This window comes from Pogoniulus pusillus, chromosome 22 (genome assembly GCF_015220805.1).
Source record: "Pogoniulus pusillus isolate bPogPus1 chromosome 22, bPogPus1.pri, whole genome shotgun sequence".
Lineage (NCBI taxonomy): Eukaryota > Metazoa > Chordata > Aves > Piciformes > Lybiidae > Pogoniulus > Pogoniulus pusillus.
This window is the reverse complement of record NC_087285.1, coordinates 8,132,068-8,153,091: the sequence shown is the minus strand read 5'-3', so window position 1 is coordinate 8,153,091 and position 21,024 is coordinate 8,132,068. Positions and strand designations below refer to the sequence as shown.

At 39.9% G+C, this 21,024-nt stretch overlaps 1 protein-coding gene across 3 annotated transcripts in view; it reads left to right on the top strand.

Annotated features, from left to right (window-relative positions):
• Positions 1 to 21,024, top strand: part of SLIT3 (slit guidance ligand 3) — a 525,031-nt gene that overhangs the window by 308,548 nt on the left and 195,459 nt on the right. For all 3 annotated transcript variants that reach the window (XM_064161620.1, XM_064161622.1, XM_064161621.1), the window contains exon 8: positions 17,395 to 17,466. In XM_064161620.1, the coding sequence (XP_064017690.1) occupies positions 17,395 to 17,466 (72 nt within the window). The remainder of the gene's footprint in view (positions 1 to 17,394; positions 17,467 to 21,024) is intronic.

The window sequence follows — 21,024 nt, the reverse complement described above, 5'->3', positions numbered from 1 at the left end:
CTTTTCTTCATTTTTGCCATTTTTTGTTCATTTTGGATTTAGTCTGTTGATCAAATAGGGATTTTTCTTGTTGATGTTCTTCATTTCCCCCATTTTGTAAGACAGTACAGCATATTTCAGTGGGTTTGTTCTTACGTTCCAAGACACAGAAAGGGATGTGCAACCCCTGAAACAGCAATAAGGTGGGAAGAGGTGGGTGGCAAAAGCTTTTAACCTGTTGGGATAGAAACATGCAGAAAGGATGAAGAAAACTGTTGTGAAGCTTTCGCTAGCTAAGGTGCCATTTTTGGTAAGAGAAGGTTTTCTGCTCAGTTATTCTTTACTCATGTCCTGTGGCAATATCTGGCAATAACAATATTATTAAGAAATAGATATTAGTGTAGCTGTAAGCAGTTTAAAGATTACTCTAAAACCCTCACAAAACAAAACCGAAAACCCAGAAGAATTCTTCAGAATAATTGTCCAGTATTCCTTACATTGCATGGCAATATATTGTACATCTCCTTTGTAGATTAGAAATTACTCCATAGGTTCATTTCCAAATGTTAAAAATTATGAAACGTAGGAGACAGAAGTCTCTTAGAGCTGAGAATTTCACCTTCAGTCTCTTAGGATGCATAAATAAAAGGAAGTACTTTCAAGCTGGTTCAGCAAGCTCAGTCAAACTGGACAAACTAGTAACACTCTGTGAATGAACGTGCTATTGTCATTAGAGTGGGGGTGCTAAGCATTACTTCTTGTTTTAGGATCCATTTCTCAGTAAGATACAGGATTCAGTTTGGCCAAGACCCCTTTTAATTTGTTTATCATTGTTTAGCCCCTCTGGAGTGGTTTGAAAATTATGGCGACATGGCATTTGTGCCATGTACAGTGGGCAGAAAGAATTACAAGTCACTGTTGCAACTTAGGTGAAGCATTTCCTCACTTGGTATTATAAAAGCTGATTTCCCTTCTATTTTGTAGTGATAGCCAGAGGGAGTGGAGCTTGAACACAGTTTATTCATTGCAGTTTTTTTGTATAAAAACTTCCTGAATCCAACAGATTTTATCATACCAAGAGCTAATCCTAAGGGGTCTAGTGGATGGTATTCTTTTAAAGAAAACAAATGAATTCTTGCTCTACAGAGCTAGTATGGAATGATTTTGAGTATTTTGTTGTTGGTCATGTTATTTGCTGTAGATCTTTCATGTAATATTTCTGAGTCTCAAAGTCCTTTCATGATTTTCTCTAGGTTTTTTGAAGCAAGTGAGCGCTGGCTCACTGAGTCATTGAGTCTGCAGCAACTAGATATGCCCTCACCAATCCGCCATTCTGGGCTCTTTAGTGTGCAAAGTCCTGGCAATTTACACACAAATAGTAACAAAGAAATGCACCCAAGTGTTCACAGCAGCTCTAAGTTGTAACTCAAATAAGCATTTGATCTTTAAAATAAAAATGAAAAAATAAACAATTCATTTTTCATGTTAAAAAATGAAAACACACCAACCTTCCATCCCTGAAAATAAGAGTCCTGGAAATAAAATTGTTCCATTGGTGTTTATATCTAAACCTTTTCTCTCCAGACATTTGTTCCTGACCGTTCCATGTTCAGACAAGCACCCAACTAGAAGTGCCACACATTGGTTCTGATCTCAATTCAGCAGCGAGTGGTGTTCAGCCGGACACACTGCGATCTGTCAGACCAGCTGCAGACAGCATCCCCCACTTGTGCTGTGTGGTGTCTGACATCTCCAGTCATTGCAAGCATTTTACAAGTGGAATAGGGTTATTCATACTTTCCATTTCCGAATCAAATCAGTTCCTGTTAGGATTCTGTTTCATTAAAAAATCAGTCATCTGTGCCATTTCCAATGGAGATGTCACAGTGTGCTGATAATGCACACTGCTCTTTGTCTTAGCAAACTTTCAAGACCTTTGCTGAACACAGATCATTATTTTTTGCTACAGTCTGGATTTAATTGTTCCTAGGATTGTCTTCAGCATGCTAGATGCTCAGATATATAGTCAGTTTTGGTTATTTGCAAAATGTAATTCTGGGCATGTCTTACCTAGATAGAAGATTTTTATTTGCTTTCCCAATCCGAAGAGTCAGGGAGAGAAAGTCCTGACATAATTCTAAATATATGAGATGTCATTGCTTAATGAAGGCTTGAAAATGCCACACAAATGTGATTTCCTCCTCTATCTTGCTGGAAATTGTGATCGGTCAAGGCAATCAGGATCAAATTTGAACTCTCTAAATTGTGTTCCTCTAACTGATACCAAAATACCCAAATGCAATAATAAAAATCAGATTTCTGTTTTAAATGGTGGGCATAGCTGGTTTACTTTCTCATACAGTAAAATTAACATGATTCAGGGCTTTTGTGTTTGGGTTTTTTTTCACTCGAGGATATACGTTAGCTGAAATGCGTGTGAGTAAGTAAGATGGATTTAGAATCCGTAGTTATTTCATCAGTCAGCAGGTACATAATACGTGTCCTGGAAACAAAACTGAAAGGAGTAACCACTGGCAGTATACAAGTAATTGAAGCATCTACCAGTTAGGTCAAGTTAGGTGCAAAACAAGGAATTTGGTTTTGTGAAGTGTCCTCCATTTTCTGTGTTGAGCTGGTATCACAGGCAACCAGGTTGTGCCAGAGGAAGAACAAAAGTCAGTTTGGCAGTTGAGAAATGTTATCTGTGGACAAGTCCTCATTTCAATCTTTCTTTACTCCATTACTGAGTTTATACCCTTCCCGTTCTTCTTGCCTCTTGTACCGCTGTAGATCTTTAAGGGAAGGAGAAGTGCTCCTTAAGAACCTGGCTGCTGTTTGTTATATAAATCAGCTAGAGATAAGATTAATTACAGAAATGCCTTTTCTGAAGAACTTTGAGAAAGGTGCTGCAGCCCCAGTGGACCCTAGTGAAATGAGACATATAATTAAAGACTTGAGGGAGGAAAGATGGGGTGCTTACATGCTTGCTTGATAAGGAATGTTTTTATTTGCTGATACATGTCAGTGGGGGATCTGGTATCATTGCTCAAGATATGGAAATGAAATCTGAGATAACCTCATATTCCAAAATGTGAGGCTGGAAGTACAGCATAGTGAAAGGAACACTATCCAGATGGCACTGTGGTGACAGGCTTTATGTCAAAAACCAGCTGAGATAAAATAAGAGTGGGCAAGGGAGAGCTGCTGAAAATCACTGGTGCCTGTTACAGATGTGATGTAACTCTCTCTTTATGGGGAGAATATATTTGCATAAATTTATTGATCAATGAGTTTGCTAATACTGCAGTATTCCCAGGCATGTCCCAGCAAATTGATGAACGTTTCTATCAAGCTTTGGTGTGGATGCCTAATTCTATTACATATTTAGGAAAGATGGATTTTTACCCTCCTGGAGCATATGTAGTGGTTGAATGCTGTGCTCATTCTCTTTTCCTGCTCCCATTAGGTTTGAGCATTTTTTCCCTTTAAGAATAGCCTAGAGCTATGCAGGCTGCAGAACTTATCAAGATAAGAGCAGTGCCAGGTTAGAATTAGTACTTTTTTGAGTCACTGACCAAAATGCTTTGTGAGGAAGCCTGGTTTTATGGCTTGTGTAGCATCAGCTCTTTAATGGTGCTGCAGTCATTGCTTCAGGAGACTCCCAAGTCAGAACTCCAGGAGAGAGATTTCTGGCAAACCTTCTCTCCCATGATATTAATTGTTTCATTTGCATGCTCTGCTTATCTTGCGACCTGCCCTCTCTCCCCTTTGACTAATACAGTTTCTTCATCAGTAATATAAAAGATGTAGAACAAGCATTTTGACTGTTGAAAGTCAAATGAATGTGAACGACTTAATCCAGAGGACACTCAACTGTATATTTAGTACAGACATGTGGCTCAACACCTTAACCAAAAGCTGAGCTGAAGACTATGGTGGGAATAAAACTCCTTGCAGATCAAGTTGAGGTGATGACAGAGTTCTGAGGGAAAGTAACAAGTCCAGGGTAGATGAGCAGTCATAGCCATAATTTGCAATTCATTGTTTATATGACTCCCCAAAGTAGCTGGGATGATACTACAGTAGCTGGATGTAATTCTGTCAGCATTAATAAACCTTTTTGGGCTGGGGGAGGAGACTGCATGTCTGTGTAGCACAATTTTCTGTGATATCAATGTCAAACATACCAAGACATCCTCAGTCCTTCTGTGACACTGTTTGGGGTCCAACACTGGTGACAAATGTGGGAACTACTGCACTCCCTTTGGGGTCAGTCACCACAACAGCAAAACCAAAATTACTATTTAAAAAAAAATCAAAATGCAGAATGCAGGTTACCTTCTATGTGTGTGTGTGCAATTAAAATGTTTCATTTGTCATCTATAGGAGTATAAATGTTTTGTCTTTTTTAGAGATTGCTTTTGTCCTGCTCAGTAAATAGAGCAACACAGACAAAGGCTCTGTGCTGTAGGCAACCTTTATACAAGAGGAGACTCAAAAGCCTGGTTTGCCTAGAAGAAGGGAGTAAAATTATGACAGGAACTCTGTTGATCTACCACTTCAAGCACTGTGTCAGATATTTAACCTTGAACAGTAACTGCTGGGATAAGGGGAGTACGCATGACTTCTTAATACCATGATCCAATATTTTTAGCTGGGACAATAATATTATCTACAGGAAATCAGAAATTAAACCAGTAATATGTAGATAGGTAGCTTGCAGGTGAAGTACTAGATAATTATATCTGCACCTGGGGAAAAAAAAACACCAAAGGTAGAAGCTCCTGGTCTGACAATCAAGTAGTGTCTTTTTTTCCCTGTTTTTCACAAGGTTATGCACATAATACAAGGGTATATATGTGTGTAAGTATATATGATGAGAAGGTTAAATTGGGAAAAACATGCAAACTTTAAAAAGAAAGGCATAGGATTAGTGTAAATTAGACTTCTTTTACATAGCATATCCAGTTCTGCATTTAAAGAAAAATAAAAGCCACACTATGGGTGGAGGTGTGAACCAATTTTTCAAGTAATTTGGAGCAAAATAATCACAATTTCTATGTTAATGTAGTTATTGTAAATGAGGCAATATCATGTTAACTGGTTCAATACTTTTGAAATAGAATGACATTGCTTACATTTCTCTTTGGGGTGAACAGTCCAGCTGCACTGGTTTAGTATGTACAAGTGACAGATGACCACACTTAGGACATCTGCAGATCCTTGGAAATAATTTTTTAAAGCTGTGCCGTCATCCAGAAACCCTTGTGAAGGTACTGTGTTGATCTGGAGTAGTGCAGAGATAGCTCAGAAAATAGCATCATCAATTGAAAGTGCATGAAGGGGGATGGCTGTGTAAAGCCACTGAAGGAAACAATGGACAGGAGTGCCATTTATTTATAAAGCTGGTTGGCATCTCTCTTGTCTTCACGGTGCTAGGTGGTGTGAGGTAGCTGTGCTGATTTGCCTATGGCTGAGACTGGGGTTTACCTGAGGGCTGAAATAGAAGAGAACATTGCGGAAGGTAGGTTGGTGGTTGTGTGAGTGTATACTGAACTAGCTCTTTGTTCAGTAGATTGGTAATTTGGATTTGCTTTTGCATCTTTTGCCACTAGATTCTTAGATTGTATGTCACCAAAAGCGCTTTGTTGGGAGAAAGGAGGATGGGAAAGCAGGTCTTGTTCATGGCTTTCGCCTTTGGACTTGGTTACTGCAATCGATAAATTGCCGCAATGCAGCATCTCTGCGACGACGCCTGAAGGCCACCGAGAATCCCCCGTTGGTGCAAAAGGAGGTTATGGGCTGGGCGGGCTCTGCGGAGGGGGGTAGTCCACTGCGCGAGCACCCAAGCTTCTTACTGGCTCCTTGGGCAATTTCAGTGATGTCTTAAAAGGGTTGGGTCCATTTTATCTGTGAGACATCCTGTCTTCCCCTCCATGGCTAGGGTGTTAGCAATCAGGTGCGCCACTTCAGCTGATACTTGGGCTGAAGCAGTTAGGACAGACCCTCCACAATGGCAGTTACGTTTTGTTTTGTACGCATGCAGATACTGCAGAGAAACAGCCATGTGTGGGGAACGCTCCTTTTCTTTAGCTGCTTCTCACACTTGTAGAGTATTCGTGAATAGACCATGAGCGCTTCGAAGTTCTTTCTGTGTGTATTTCATTTTGCACCTTTTCGCTCTGAGGACTGAAGGCAAATGAAACGCTGTGAGTATTTGCTATTCAAATCGTTGTGGTTTCTTAGCTGGGTTGCATGGGGATGCATGAATATAAGCAGGTGTTGCTGCTTCTCGTGGGTAGGTGGCATTTGGGAGAGATTTAAGGACTGGAAAGGTAGGTGGGTTTAAGCATATTTTGTGATACACACCAGCACTGTCTAGCGTATTATTAAAAGAAAATCCTGATGGAAAGCAGATTCCTTTCCAGCTTCACCAAGAAACATGTAATTGCCCTTGTCTAAGAGCTATGTGTTGTCTTTGTTCTTTCAGAGCATTTCATTCCTCTATAAATGTAACTTTTGTTAAGAACTGTTCATACAGTCTGTATCTCAAACATTCCCTACTTTGTTCATTGGGATTTGTCTTAGCCCATCTATTAACCTTAATTTCCAGTATGGATGGATTGCATCAAGTACTGTACGAATATGAAACCTATTTCACAAATACAGTCTGCATCTCTTGCATTTTGGGGAGACATTTTTGGCAGTAACAGTGAAGTTCTGTCATTACAACATTTGCTTCTTTTCCTCCCTCTACTGTAAAAAGTTGGGGTTTGTCCTTGCTGTTCTGTGCCACACCATGTGCATTGTCATGTTGCCAGAGATGTGAAAGATCTCTTCCTGCTGCCCTCTCCCAGTGGGAATACTAGTGATTTTGGGAGCCCAGGGGCAGCTAAGACATTGGATTCCTAAGAGAGGAGGACTGCTCTGGCAAGGGAAACAAGAGGAATTATTTTTCCTTCAGGACTTGCAGGTCCGCCATGGGAGGGAAATGGAAACCAGGGGTTCTGGTAACCCATTCTTCACAGATACCAGTTGCCTGCCTCTTAAAAGGCTTTTGTAAAACCTTTTGCAGAGACACACAGGCTAAACTGCTGCTAGTGCCATTTCTCTTCATTGTTGTATTTCTGCTTCTTAAGGAGCTGTCTGCTGCATACATGGGGTGTGCCAGCTCGCCCCTCCTTTGGTCCCAGTGGTCAGCATGGGACTTGCAGGGATCTGCAGTTCCACAGGCAGTGCCGCATTGCGGCACTTGATGAGTTAGCAACAGAATGGAACCATGACCCTCCCAAAGAGGTTGATTATAGTCACGTAGACCCTCACAATGGAGGCAGAAGTCCATTTTTGGACACTTTTTCTAGCTCTGAGAAGACATCTAATTTCTGTCTGCTGTTAGGAATGGCTTTTCTGTTCCTGGATGTGCTACACCAGCAAGTATGAAAAGGATGTGTTCGCTTTGGTAGGGAAATCTATCGAGAGAGGCTTTTTCTCTAAAGTTATAGAACTAAGGTTGCAGTGTGCTCAAAATGGGACAAATTAAAACACTACTGGCGCTTTCTAATCCAAAGGTAATCACTTCCTTCAGAATTTCTTTTGGTAGAGTCCTGTAAGAAAGCCACAGCACTCAGCTGACAGAACTCTGGAAAATCTCCATCATTAAATGCCTTCAGCCTGATGAAGTGGCTAAAAGAACTTGCTGCTTTCAAATTATAAAGCCAAATAATAATTTATAAGACTGCTTTAGCTTCAGAAAGGCTGAAACAGAAACAACTGTTCAGGCAGGAACTTGAGAAACCATTTTATTTTGTTGAAGTACTGATGCATCAGGCTTAAGGTTTGTATGATCTAATCCTGTCCTGTTGATTCTTTTTCATCCTTTCCATAAATACACTCTAGCAGGCTTACAGACCTTTGTATGCATCGAAAACTCAATCCAGTTTCCATTGATTGTGGTAGGAGTAGCACAGAATCCATAAACTACAGTACCTGACGTGCATGCAGTTGTTGGGTAATGCCAACTTTAGTAAGAGATATCTCTGTATGACCTAATATATTTATATATTTATTTTTAAGAAGGCAAATATCTATTTAGCAATTAATATGTATCAAAGTAATATAATTCTATTATTAATTTAGTTCTATGAAGTTGTTGAACACATGATTTTCAAATGAATCTGCAAAACAAAATATGGGTGAGTTGAAATTGAAAACAATTCTGGTTTTGATTGCTGTAGCTCCTCTGAAAATCTGCATCTTAGTAAACGAGTTGCAGGGACTTAATTCACTCCCTGCTGAAGTCAGCCACAGATTTTGCACTGACTTCAGTGGACATTGGTCTGGATGTTATGGTAGCTGGGCTTTTTCCTGGTGGTTATAGGCAATAATACCAATAATAATATAGGCACCCTGAAAACTGGGTGCCTTAGAGAAGCATCAAAACCACACTAACGATGTAAAACATTTATTGTTTGTACAAATATTTTCCTTTTTCCAAGTGCTTAAAGAAAATCATGGATATCATTGGGAGTTAGAGCCACAGCAGTCATTCCCAATACAGTATGCTGAAAAATGGGTAGCCTTTGGGCAAAGACTTGAAAGAATGTCTTAGAGTTTTAGGTTCATAGTTTTGGGTTTTTTTCCATTTTGTTTTGTTTTTCAATCAAGGCAGTGTTTGTTGTGCCATTTTTGAGTTTATAAAACTAACCCACTGGAGAATCCATAATTTACAAATGAAGCAGTGGCAGAGTAATTTCAGGTTGCATTCCTTTGTCTTTGCACCAGTGCTTTTATAACTAAATTTTTCATTCAGGCTGGATTGAATTTGTATTTTCTGCCTAGAATTAGAATGTCATGTGAAAGATTGAAAAGCTGACTGAAATATCTCTAAAAAGCTTTTTCAACTCTCACTGGGCACAGGATCTCCCAAAAAGTGGGAGATGCATCTAATACTTGTATTTTGTACAGCTCATAGATCCTGCATGGACTGTGTACCCTCATTCTCTGTATAACCTCGACTATTTTATATTTTACCTCATCTTAGCTCATCTTTATGATATTCTGTTTTGTACTTTGTCTTGGTTTAGCATTTTTTTAATCTGCATGTCAGTATAAGTAAGCAAATTCTGGCACACTGATGTGTGTATGTATGTACAACATCAATGCAGGGCTAAACTGGGAAGGTTTTGGTATGAGTCCTCGGACACAGCTCACCAGAATCCTTCATTTTGGTCCCACTTGTATGCATATGATGGTACAATCTTCGATTGCACAAGCCTGTGGGAGTTTTTTTTCCTGCCCTCTTTTACCCGTTTGCACTGATTCCTGTTCCAAATCTCTTCAGCCAGATAGCTTGCCCAACCATTTTATTAGCTGGGGGTCCTTCATTTCCCTCTCCTCTGCTCCTGACCTCACCAGTCCCATAGACTCCAGCCAAGACAGTCTCTAGGGACAGTTAATGCAGCAATTACAGGACTTAAGTTAATATACCCTGAAGTTATAGCTGCAGCCAAATGTGATCACTCTGGTTCTTGCTGAGTGATACAACAGGCATTTAAAAGACCAAAAAAAAGGATCTGTTATTCCAATAACTCAGTTTCCTCAAAGCCTGATGTTTTTGAAAGTAATCTCACTCCTTCAAGGGGGAAAAAATCTGCCATAAACATCTGGCCTTTATAATAAGCTTAAATAGTTAAAATCTGACAGTTATATGCAAATTTAAATCAGCCCCAGGGTGGAAGGAACCCGGCAATTGTAGCAGTAAATGTTGCTGGTAGTTTTGTGCATAATTCCATGCTAACCTTATTTATTTTTTCATATGTTTCCCAAAAGAACATTTTCTTTCCTCTGTATCCTTGAGACTAGTCATATTTCTGGTGTCAGCATCCCAAGTTCACAGTGCTAGAGCCTCTCCTGTTGCTGGGGTGAGAACGTTTGTGAACACATCAGTGAAAGACCCACAGTAGAACAGAAACTGCAAATTGGCAACTAGTTATTTTTATTTATTTGAGTGGATTTTATGTGTCACCTGGAGACTATTTAGAAGATTATTTGCCTGGGCTAACATTGTGTTTAAAAATAGCACTTGTGTAGTGCCAACTCATTTTTAGAATTGGGTACAAATATTGAGACAAAAACCCAGCTGTTATTGCTTTTGCTGCTCATTTGAGGTGTCAGATCAGAGCTCTACTGCTGTATGTCAGCGAATGAGGCCCCTTGTGAGATCATTATGTTTTCTAACAGTTGAGAGTAATGGATTAATCAGTGCAGCATCAGTTGCTTTCATTATATGCCCACACGATAGTTGTGAGCTTTAACTTAAACAGTCTGTGGGGAGATGAAAGAATTGAGCTCAAGAGGCACTCAGGATTCACCAAAATTCTGAAGAGATCCAGTTGAGTTTTGGACCTTGCTTAAGGAGAGTGCCTTGAAAGGCAAAGGTAATGACTGTGCTTAGTGCCGAGGGATCGAGTGCCCAAGCCATTTTGCTTTTTCACCGGAGACCACGAGAAGCAGTAAATATTTAATTTAATTCAAATTCTTCTGAGCTATGTGAAAAATAGCTCTTTACAGCTATTGAAAATATAACTCCTTTCACCCTGCAATTGCAAAGTTAATTACAGACATTAATTATGGCAGGGTATAAAATTCAAGTCTTGGTTCTGTTACTAAAAATATATTTAGATTCACTTTTTGGAATTGGTGAAACACCTCTGCTGTTGGTTATATTAGAGGGGTGCATAAGGGGTGGAAGGGGTGTGAAGTTGTCATCTGTTGTCCCACCAAAGGGTAGGACCATAGAGTCTTATGCCGCTTCTGACAGTGATTCATTTAGTTCTTTATTACAGGCTTCCACAACTGATGGCTGCACACTCCAACAGCTCTTTTCTGCATTTTTGCTGCTTTGTAAGAAACGTTTCCCCTGTATCTGATCAAAACTCCCATTTCTGAAATTTAAACCTGTTACTGCTTTAATTAACCCTCATTGAATGCAAGAACAAAGTAATTTCTTTCCCTTTGCAATGACTTTTTATGTTGTTGGAGAGGGGTTTAAGTGATATGAATTTGCTAATGTAGATGTCTAAGCTTCTGTCACTGTTAGTATTAAATTTTGCTGGTAATGCAGTCACCCAAATATATTTTTCATCTCTAGTATTTCAGACAGACCCCAAGATCCTCCGCTTTATGTGCATAAATACTGATAGAGGTGTTTAATCTTGCATGCATTCAGCAGTATCAAAAAAGATTCCTCCATGGTTTTTTTATTTACCAATATTTGGAGAGTTGTTTACCAACAACTTGGAGAAGTTGCCTTTCTGTAACTGTCGGGCCTGAACTATTGTGTTACCATCTGGGCTCCTGGCAACTTTGGTTGAGCTGCAAAATCTGGTTTTGTACCAGTTCACCTGCTTTTGAACAGAAATAACATTATCAAGAGAACTATTTACATGAGAGGCCTAATTGTGCTTGGAGATGCCTGGGTTGAGTCTTAATAAATTTCCTGGTCTCATTTACTGGATGTATAGTTGCACTGGGGATAGGAAGCCTGGAAAGCATGGCAGTCGTGGGAGAAGCAGTAATCAGGGAGTATGACGGTAATTCGCTCTTGGGAGCGGTACAAGCCTGCAGATGCACCATTTGTAGCTATCCGTTGCATGCACATAGATAATAATCTTGCATTAGGCCCAATTACATGGTGTTATGGACACACAACACACGGATTACATACACAGCCAACCAGCGTGCTGTGATAAAGCCCTGCTGTAATTGGAGGAGACAGAAGGAAATGTTCGCCGTGTTCGTGCTACCAGTGCTGCACCGCCTGACAGTGGGGCTGCTCCCCACCAGCTTCATCCCTTTGCTTTTCTGCTCTATTTCAAAGTCTCCCTTGCAAAACAGAGGTTTGTCACGGAGCACGCTAACTCGGCACCGTGCTCTTTCCACAGGGTGTTGAGGGAGTTTCAGCAGGAAGAGGGAAAAGAGCATCACTGTTTAAGATTGAGTCAAGCCCACAGACACACGGGAATGTGTACTGCCAGACGAGGATGGTTGTTTGCAGGGTTCCTGCTGCCAGACCCTGTATATTAGAAGCCTGTAAAGAATCTCTACCGCCCAAATGTAAAAGTCATTCAAAGCTAAAAATACAATAAATCAATCGATGCCTTTTCTGAGATCTCTTTCACCATTTGCCTATCAAGAAATAGGTCTAAATATTTTTTTCTAACTGAGAGTTTTTCAAATGCTGCAGTGTCCTGTGATCAGCCAAATGTGACACAAAAAGCAGCCTGGCGTGTGTCAAAAGCTGGAATGGCCAGCACAAGCACACCTTCCAGGATCTGTGGTAGATACTTATCAAGGCCTGGGGAAAAGCATTAATCAAAAATTTAATCTACCATATAAATTCTCAATTTGATTAGCTGTTTGCACTAATCAGCTGCAGAATTGGAATGTGAAAGAAAATCAGGCTCTCTTACTGTCAAAAACAAAGGGTATCTTCAGCATAGGGCAAATGCTCCCCTTCCTCTTTCATTTTAACCCGTTCAGATTGTGGGTGTTGTGCTGATGCACAGCTAGTAACTTGTTCATGTTATGTAAACACCTTGTTCTTAGAAAAGTGGACATTTACCTAGTAGCTTTTCCTTTTGCCAATGATAGAATAGGACACCATAACTTTTTTAAGCCGGGCTGTGGCAGGTGGCATGGTCATCAGTGTTCTACACCTAGCAAAAGACCTAACCCATTTAAAATGTGAGGGGAAAGCACTGTTTTACAGTGTACGTATTGAAGTACTAATTGACAACATGAAATGTTAATATTTCAGATAATTATGTTATATTGGATAACTTTTTCTGGTATTGTTGCCAAAAGATCATTTTGGTTCGTGTGTGGTACTTCAGTGGAGCGGAGCAGGTGGATATATTGTAATGAAAGTGTTATTACTCAGCTCAGTAAGCCACCAGGCACTCTGATATTCATTATATGCTCTTAATTACATTATCAATTGAATTCCAAGTAAGAGAAACAAAATGTCTGTGTATTCTAATTTACAGAATTGAGAGTGTTTGACTACTGACCTGGCAGCCTGGGGTTTCAGCTCTCTGAATTAGGCCAGGGAACATGAAAGGATGCTTAATAAATATAAATATAAAGTATTTGTCATGTTAGTAGGGTTCAGAATTAAAATTATTTCCTTTTTTTTCCAAAGTATCTTCCATAAAAGTTTTATGATTTCTTTTAACATTAGGAATAGATTTTTTTCCTGACTCTTATGTAGTTCTGAACACCAGCATTCTTATTCCAGGGATGGAGAAAGGAGTAAAGAATAATGCATAAATATTATTTTAAACACATGCCAATCACTTCTACAGGTTAATGATTTTAAACTAATTACATTGAGTCTGGAATTAACAACAACTTGTCAGGGAACTACAGCAGTGTACATGAATTTGGATCAAGGCAAAAGAGAAGGGAAATGTAGTTAAATTTGCACAGAAAGTTTGAGGAAGGAGATAGATAATTGTTCTGAAGTTGTGACAGGATTGCAGAGTGAGCATTCTTCCCTTTAAAAACATTCTGATTAGTGGGGGCTATAAATCAGCTTTATTCTTCAGAAGGAGAAAGCAGCTCCATGTGTGCCTCTAACCAGTTTGGGCAACTGGAAGAGCAGTGAGTTAGTAGAGCAGCTCCTCTGGGGTTGTAAATTGAAGTCAATGGGACTGGGACTGTGACAGTTCATGCCGGTGGAAGATGCACCACCTCAAAGACTGCTGATCCCACGTTATGCATCTTCCAAGTAGTCCTTGGAGGACTCTTAGGGCTGCTGCTGTCTGCTTCTGCTTAGCTTGCAAGATCTAACAAGGATCACGGCCCAAGGTGGGAAGTTTGCTGGCATAAATAATATTGTCTGTAACCTCAGTTTCCTGATTCAGCATTTTGGTTGTGAATAGTTTACAGGGAGAGGACTTCTAAATGAGAGGACAGTGCTTTTTCAAGGGACAAAGGTATACTGGGCTCTGGAAGAGGTGGTAGGTGTAAGGTTGGGGAGAACCCAGCAGAATACAAGTTTCCCCATACAGTGTGGGAGGAGTCAGAAGGTTCTGGATGTTTTCTCTTTGTCACAGCTTCCTGATGTTGCTACATCTGTTTCTGTGGGTTTGAATCTTATTTGGATCAAAATGAGGCTGTGGCCTTGAAACAGCTTAGCACATGAATGGAGGAGAATTTATTTCTTATCTTCATGTGTTAAAAATGCCACTGTTGTGTTGTAACCCCTGTCAGGACACAGACTCTTTAAAGTCATTGCTTGGAAGGACACCTCTATCTGAGAACATCCCCATTCACAAGCCAAAGAGTTCCTGCTGCAGGGGAGCTGTATGCTGTGCACAACCAGAGCAGCAGGATTACATTCCTGCAGCTCCAACTGTGCTGTAGTGCAGACAGTTCATTGTCAATTAGTGCCCTTTGCAGTGTTTGGCCTTCTTTGTTCTGAAATAATTGCTGTTACCATAGATGTTTTATTGCCTTCATTATGGTTAACATTTAAATATCGATGAAATAGTAGGCTACTAAGTCATCTGCACAACAGCTATCTGCTCAAGTTAGCCCTGAAATTTGTGTTCAAGGAGTATATTAATTCAGCACCAATTTAGGATTCATAGAAGGGGGGTTATGTATTTGCTGGGAAACCTGTGTTTATTAGGGGCAAAATCTGAGCCACTTTGATCTGCTGTTTCATGAGCAGAAGTACTGTGTAACACAAATAATACTTTGTCTGTTGAGGGGAAGTATTTTAGGAACTTTAGAAATATTTTTGAATGATCACATCAGTCAGTACAGGCTGACCTTTCCACATCCAGATGAAGAACTGCACTTGGACATGTGGTTGTGTTTTTACCTCAGCTAACACAGAAGGGAGCTCACTGTCACGTCCTGTTCTGCTTGGATCCGATCCATGTCCTTTTGACTTCAATAGAAATTCTCCCTTCAATTCCTGTGGCTTCCATTGACCTCTGTAGTGCCATGTGTGACCTATTCAGACATCAGCTATGTATGTGATCTAGTTTTTGAAAGCTGACTTTACATGTGGCATGTATTTATCAATGTACACTTAAAATCTTCCATCCAAATGCATAGCTCATTTTTATGTAACAGGCAGCTGGGGTAGAGGTTGAACTCTGTGTTTGCAGGGAAAAAAAAGGTGGTGCAAGTAGAAATTCTATTTGTGGGCCCTCTTGAACTTCCCAACATGCATGTGTAGGTGCAAATGGCAGATAAATACAGGTATTGAGGGGTGGTTATGTTGATGCATATACATACAAACCTTAGAGGTTTTGTTCCCTTTCTGAAACTATTTGCATGTTTGTTTTGGCTAACTGTCCACAAAGGACCTTGGGTGGCATCACTGGCTGAATAATGTAATCAAGCGGTAGTAATTGTATGATAGAGCTTTATTTTGCACAATTTAAACTGTCACAGTGGGACATTTGTGTTGTCATCATGACATCAGCAGGAACTCAAAGGTGGAGCTTTTCAGCCCTGTAACTGTACAGCGCTGCTTACTGTGTTTGCTCCCAGTACTGAAGCCACAGCAAAGCAGTGACATATGCAGATGGTGATGTACACCTGCCAAAATGGCATGGCTGCTAGATGTAAGGGCTTATTTGCAGGGTTACTTCTGAAACTGACAGCATTTTCCTCTTTGTGTTATCCAATTTAATTATAACAGACTGGTTTTGAGTCTTTGCTTGTTGAGCAAGTGAATACACAAACCTGTAATTGTGTTTACCTGCTGATTTATTTCTTGTCCAGTTTTTGGCTACATCAAGTCTTGCAGAGGATCTGGAATGGATCCTATATATTGTACTATAAGCCATGATGCACTAAGCCTTACAGCTCTTACCAGTTCACACCTGAATGTGTCTGACTTCACTGACACAGATCTCTGGCAACAGACCTCACATGCCAATTCCAGATTTCCCAAATTTTGCTTTTACTGACAGCACTGACTCTGCTCACAGATTTGGAAAAGGAGGGTGATTTTGCTCTGTTGGTGCAGTTTGCTGTCAGGAGTATGTCAGCCCTCAAGCTGGCTCCAGACCCATAGTGCATCCATCTGGTGCAGCACTCTGTTGAAATACCAGCTACAATCCTACTGACAAAGTGGTCATGTTCTGTCCTGCTGGGATGCAGTGAAGCAGCAACACAAGCATCAGAGCCTGCTCACACACCTCTCCTAAGTATGCCTGTGTGTAATGTGTTACCCTGCACCCTCCTGGCTTTGCCAGTATGTGCACATATCTTCCATTGCACCAGAAAAGGTCTTAATAGGGCATAATCTAATTTAGCTTCAACCTGCTGATGTTTGGTTCGGTTGCTTCAGTGGGTATCTTCCTCAACACATCCACAAATGCACGATAGCACTGTCCTTTTCTAAAGCAGTCCTGTGGAGGGAGGTGCCCACCACATAAAGCAAAAGCTTCATACCCTGCTGATGTGGACAGCACACGTTTCAAATAGGCAGCATCACCCAGAACCAGCCACACAGGGACATGGAGTTGACATGGGTCACATCAATTCTCATTCAAGCTGGATTACTGCACTTGGAGATTTAATGAACTTGGAGCATGGCAATTATGTCCTTTTGGAGTGGTTGCCATTTCCTGTGCCATCTTGATAAACTTTATAGCTTCTAATTTGCTGGAGAGTCATTGATATAATTAGGAGCTACATAAATGAGAGCAGCACACTCAGCTGATGATAATCAAGTCAGTTCATTTTTCTCAAGCGCAAAGGGGGTCCCTTCCAGCAGCTGAGATAGTTTTCTGCTTAAGCCCTGCTTTCAAATCCTTACATGCCTGAGTCATGACACAGTTTATTATGGTCCCTTCCACTACCCGTGTATTTTTCATAAGGAGACAGAAGGGTACTCGTCCATCCATGTGTTTTCCAAAGGGCCATTGGGGCTGTCTGTGCAAGCTGGCTGTGTTAACAAGCCTGTGAGGGTGAAGAGTTCTCTTGTTATGTGGAACAAGTGCTTTAAATGCAAAGCTGTGATGCTTTGGTGTGCCAGTTTGATGTTCCTTCTCTCAAGTTGCACCAGGTTTTCAAACAGAGTGACTGCATAGCCCAAAAGCTCTGCTTCTGTTCCAGGAGTTGATAAATCTCCTGTACTCTTTGGTACTCAGAGGTGGTAAATAGTAACCTGCATCTATTCTTAAGTAGCTGTTGATTGCCTGGCCTGAACAATGTCTTTCATGATAGGTCGCAAGTTGTCTGCATGTCTTGCTGCTCACAGCCTGGCAGATATATTACCAAGAGTTTTAGCAGCTTGTTGCTGTAAAATAGAATTGAGAAAGAAATGTAAATAATTGATCAATCTGCTATTCTCTTACCTCTTTTTTTTTCTCTCTCTCCTAACAGTACTCTCAACAACAACAATATCACCCGCATTCCTGTTACCAGTTTCAATCACATGCCAAAGATCAGGACTCTGTAAGTACTATCTTTGAACATTACAATGATAATAATGATGATTTAAGTTAACTCTTTGGCCGTTCATCATCGTATTTCAGTCTCGATTCACCTTGCTCTCTTGAACATGATTGGTGAACAAGCCTGAACCTGTGAGGGCCATGGCCCGACCTCAGGGACGCCCAACAGAACAGATAGCTCAGGCCCCTTTGTGGGCATGGGGACAGCTGGGGCTAGACTGGCACAGCAACCAGCTCAAAGGGGACCTATGACCAAGCAGGGCTGGAAACCTGCACTGCTATTGTGTCACTGGGCCTGAGAGCTCCAGGGTTTGCCATTTTGAGGTTGTGGCCTAGGGTAGGGCCAAGGAAGCTCTAGGAGCTGCTGTTGAGGCCACACAGGGCTGGGAACGTGCCTGGTGCCTTCAAGAGCCTGATGAGTTCTCCAGGTTTACCTATGGCTAAGTCAGATTCAGTCTTATGAAGAGTTTGAATTTGTCTGGAAATGAAACTGGTTGGGTGTGAGTGGAAAAATCCATAATGTGAATTGTGTTCCAAGCTGGAACATCATCAACATTGTGAAAATGGTTTGGATGGATCAAGGTATTTAATTTTGTTAATCTCTTCTGTTTAAATCCTATTGCTTCTCTTCAAATTCAGAATGCACATTTCTGAAGCAAGAAAATTTTAAGAACTTGAAAAAAAATACTTCTTTCCCAAATGCTTTCTGAAACAAAATGTCACTGATTCTGATGCATTTTTTTTATTCCTGCTTCTCTTGCATCAAATCTGTTTTCCTCTAGGTGGGCACTGTGCAATTGGGAAAAACTATCATTGGCATTGGTAGATCAAATGCAAAGGTTGTGAAATCCAGAAAAAACAAGTGTGAATTTTTATAATATAGCCATAGCCTACCAAAAGCATTATTTAATTTAATTAATTACATTAGTTCTTTAAATTCTTTTAGGAAATACACCACTTCAAACAGAAGGTTTTCCTCCAAAATTTCAAGATTAGTTTAGTTATGAAAACAAAGAAAGAGTAATAGAAGCTGGCCTGAAAATTTTCTGAGATGTTGAAAAGAGAAAATGCTTTAAGGATGCTCTGTGTGCGTGTGTAAAATCATATTCAGTAAGTTAAGAGAACTGAAGAGAAATGGCTACTCCTTGTGTCCACCTAGGTAAGGTAGCTTCCGATTTAAATACACATTCTGTGTTAAACAGTGGCGTTCATAGATCTTCATGTCAGTAATTAAATGGAAATTAGATGTTTGTCTTCTAGAAGAGAGTGCATGAAGAAGATAAAGGTGTAGGGATCAGGTTTCTGGAGTTTTGCCTTTTCTCATTCATTCACAGTAGTCCAGAACGTTTGCCTGGCTTCTTCAGATTAGTCAGTCTTGCCTGATACCAGAGCTCAATGCCTTCTGTCATTTTCCTTTTAGTTTAATTTCGGAGATGGCTTTGTATATAGCTCCCTGGAGACTTAGGCTGACTAATCCCCCTCTGCTGTAATTAAGGAAAAAAAAAAATGGGGGGGGGTGGGGGGAAGAGAAACAGAAAAAAAAAAAGGAAGGAAGTCATAAATGGGATTTATAAAGGGAAGCTTTTATATTGAATTCTGAGAGCCACATTTTATAGAACAGGAATGCTGACCCACTCTAAAAGGATTTGCTGGAAATTTAATTTAGGGACTATGGCTGAAAGGGCACCTTTGCAAACTTGCATTCATATTCATTCACCTCTTGTTCTGGAAAGGTAGTTTCATCAATATCGAGTAGCATCTTTCAGTCCCCAAAGACTTCCAAATAACATGTACCCTTCCAAGCAGTTCAATATAGGAATTAAATATCCTACACAGACAAGTGGAAATACTGTAAAATGGTTTACTTTTCTATATTTCCTTCCATCTGTTTCAACAGAGGCAGAAAAGTTATCAAATAGCAATTAATGTAAAATAAATACAGGATTCAAATAGCATTTCTGAATTTCTGCTGCTGCTCCTTCACATTAAAAATACTTATATCCCTAAGTCACCTTAGCACTTTTCACAGTTAATACTTAGTTGATTATAATAATAATTAGTAACAAAAGAAGTTTGCATAGCTACATATTAGTTAGTGTTTTCTTTAATACCTGTAGAATTTAGGCTAATACCATTTTGATTTCAGCAAGTTATATGTAAATGGATAGTAATAACCTAACAGCAAATGTGTAAAACTGCTCTGGGTTTGCTCTCCTATTTAAAATATTTATATAAAGATAGTATTTGGAGCACAGTGATGGTGATATTCTCTAGTTTCCTTTATTTCACTTGATTACCTGTTTCTCCCACATTAATTATCCAACCTCATTGAACAGTTTACATGAAAGCAGAAAACTGGCTGAGGCATAATGGCTGGATAAGACCTTCATTTAATCTATTATTTAGTATTAATCTAATGTTTCATTTCTTGTGTGTTGATGAAAATTAAATCCAAATGGACCAGGAAAGATGTTCATTACAGCTTGGCAATTCTACCGTTTCCTGAAAAAATTATCCTCAGTTTGTACACCTTCTCAAATAGCATCACTCTTCCATGTCCTTGCTTTTAGACACTCTTGCAGAGCACCTGTGGCCTGAATATTGCTGTGTTAGGGACAATCCCTATTTCCCATCCAGCTGAGGTCCAGTGCACTATGGAAAGTTTTCCCTCTGTGTCTCTATTACACACTAGTAATATCCATTAGCAGGACATTTGAGGCTGCTTGTATTTGAGCTGCATCTGCTGTGGTAGTTCTATGGATAAGTAGCTTTTCTTCATGGCTTTGAAAACAGTCCTCCCATTTAAGGACGGAGAAGATGAAGAGCATATTCAACTTGAAGATGACCTCTCAGGGAAAATTTAAAAAAGGGAAAAAAAAAAACACAACAGAGAAAAGCTTTAGTAAGATAAGATGCACTTGAGGAATTCTTTAAAAATTCAGCTCTCCTGTGCTAATCTTTTTATGGAGTTGTCTTTTCCCTTGCTAAGTTTCATTGATCTTTCAGCCTTGATTGCAAGTGACAGGAATTAGTTTTTATTGATCTGCTTTCCTCTACTTGAAACAACTTTATTTATGTTAAAGCATGTCCCTCACAGCTATTTGCTTAATGGTAAGTGTCCTGTTGTCTCTGCATGCGAGGGACTGCTGAGATAGGTAATTGCATAACTTGGTTTATTTTTTTATTTAAGGGTAAACTGAAAAAGTACCAAATCACTTCAGTGTTCTTTGTGTTCACAAGGAATTGGCATAGTATGCATTCAAAGTACTGTGACAAGTCTTTTTTGCGGCTGTAGTCATTAATATAATTATCCAAAAATGCATTCTAATAGGCTAAGTGGTCTCTTCTCAAAAACAAACTGTGGAATAGCTGCTCAAAAAGCCTTGAACAAATAAGACAAGGTAGGGCTCTGCTGAAGCAGGTGAGCTGGCAAACAAATGACAATGTGCACTACTGAAAAGAGAAAACATAAGAACTGGCTATGGGAGTTCAGTGAGAAAACCCAACCCAACCAAACAACCAAAACCCAAATCCACACAAACAAACCACCAATGCACAG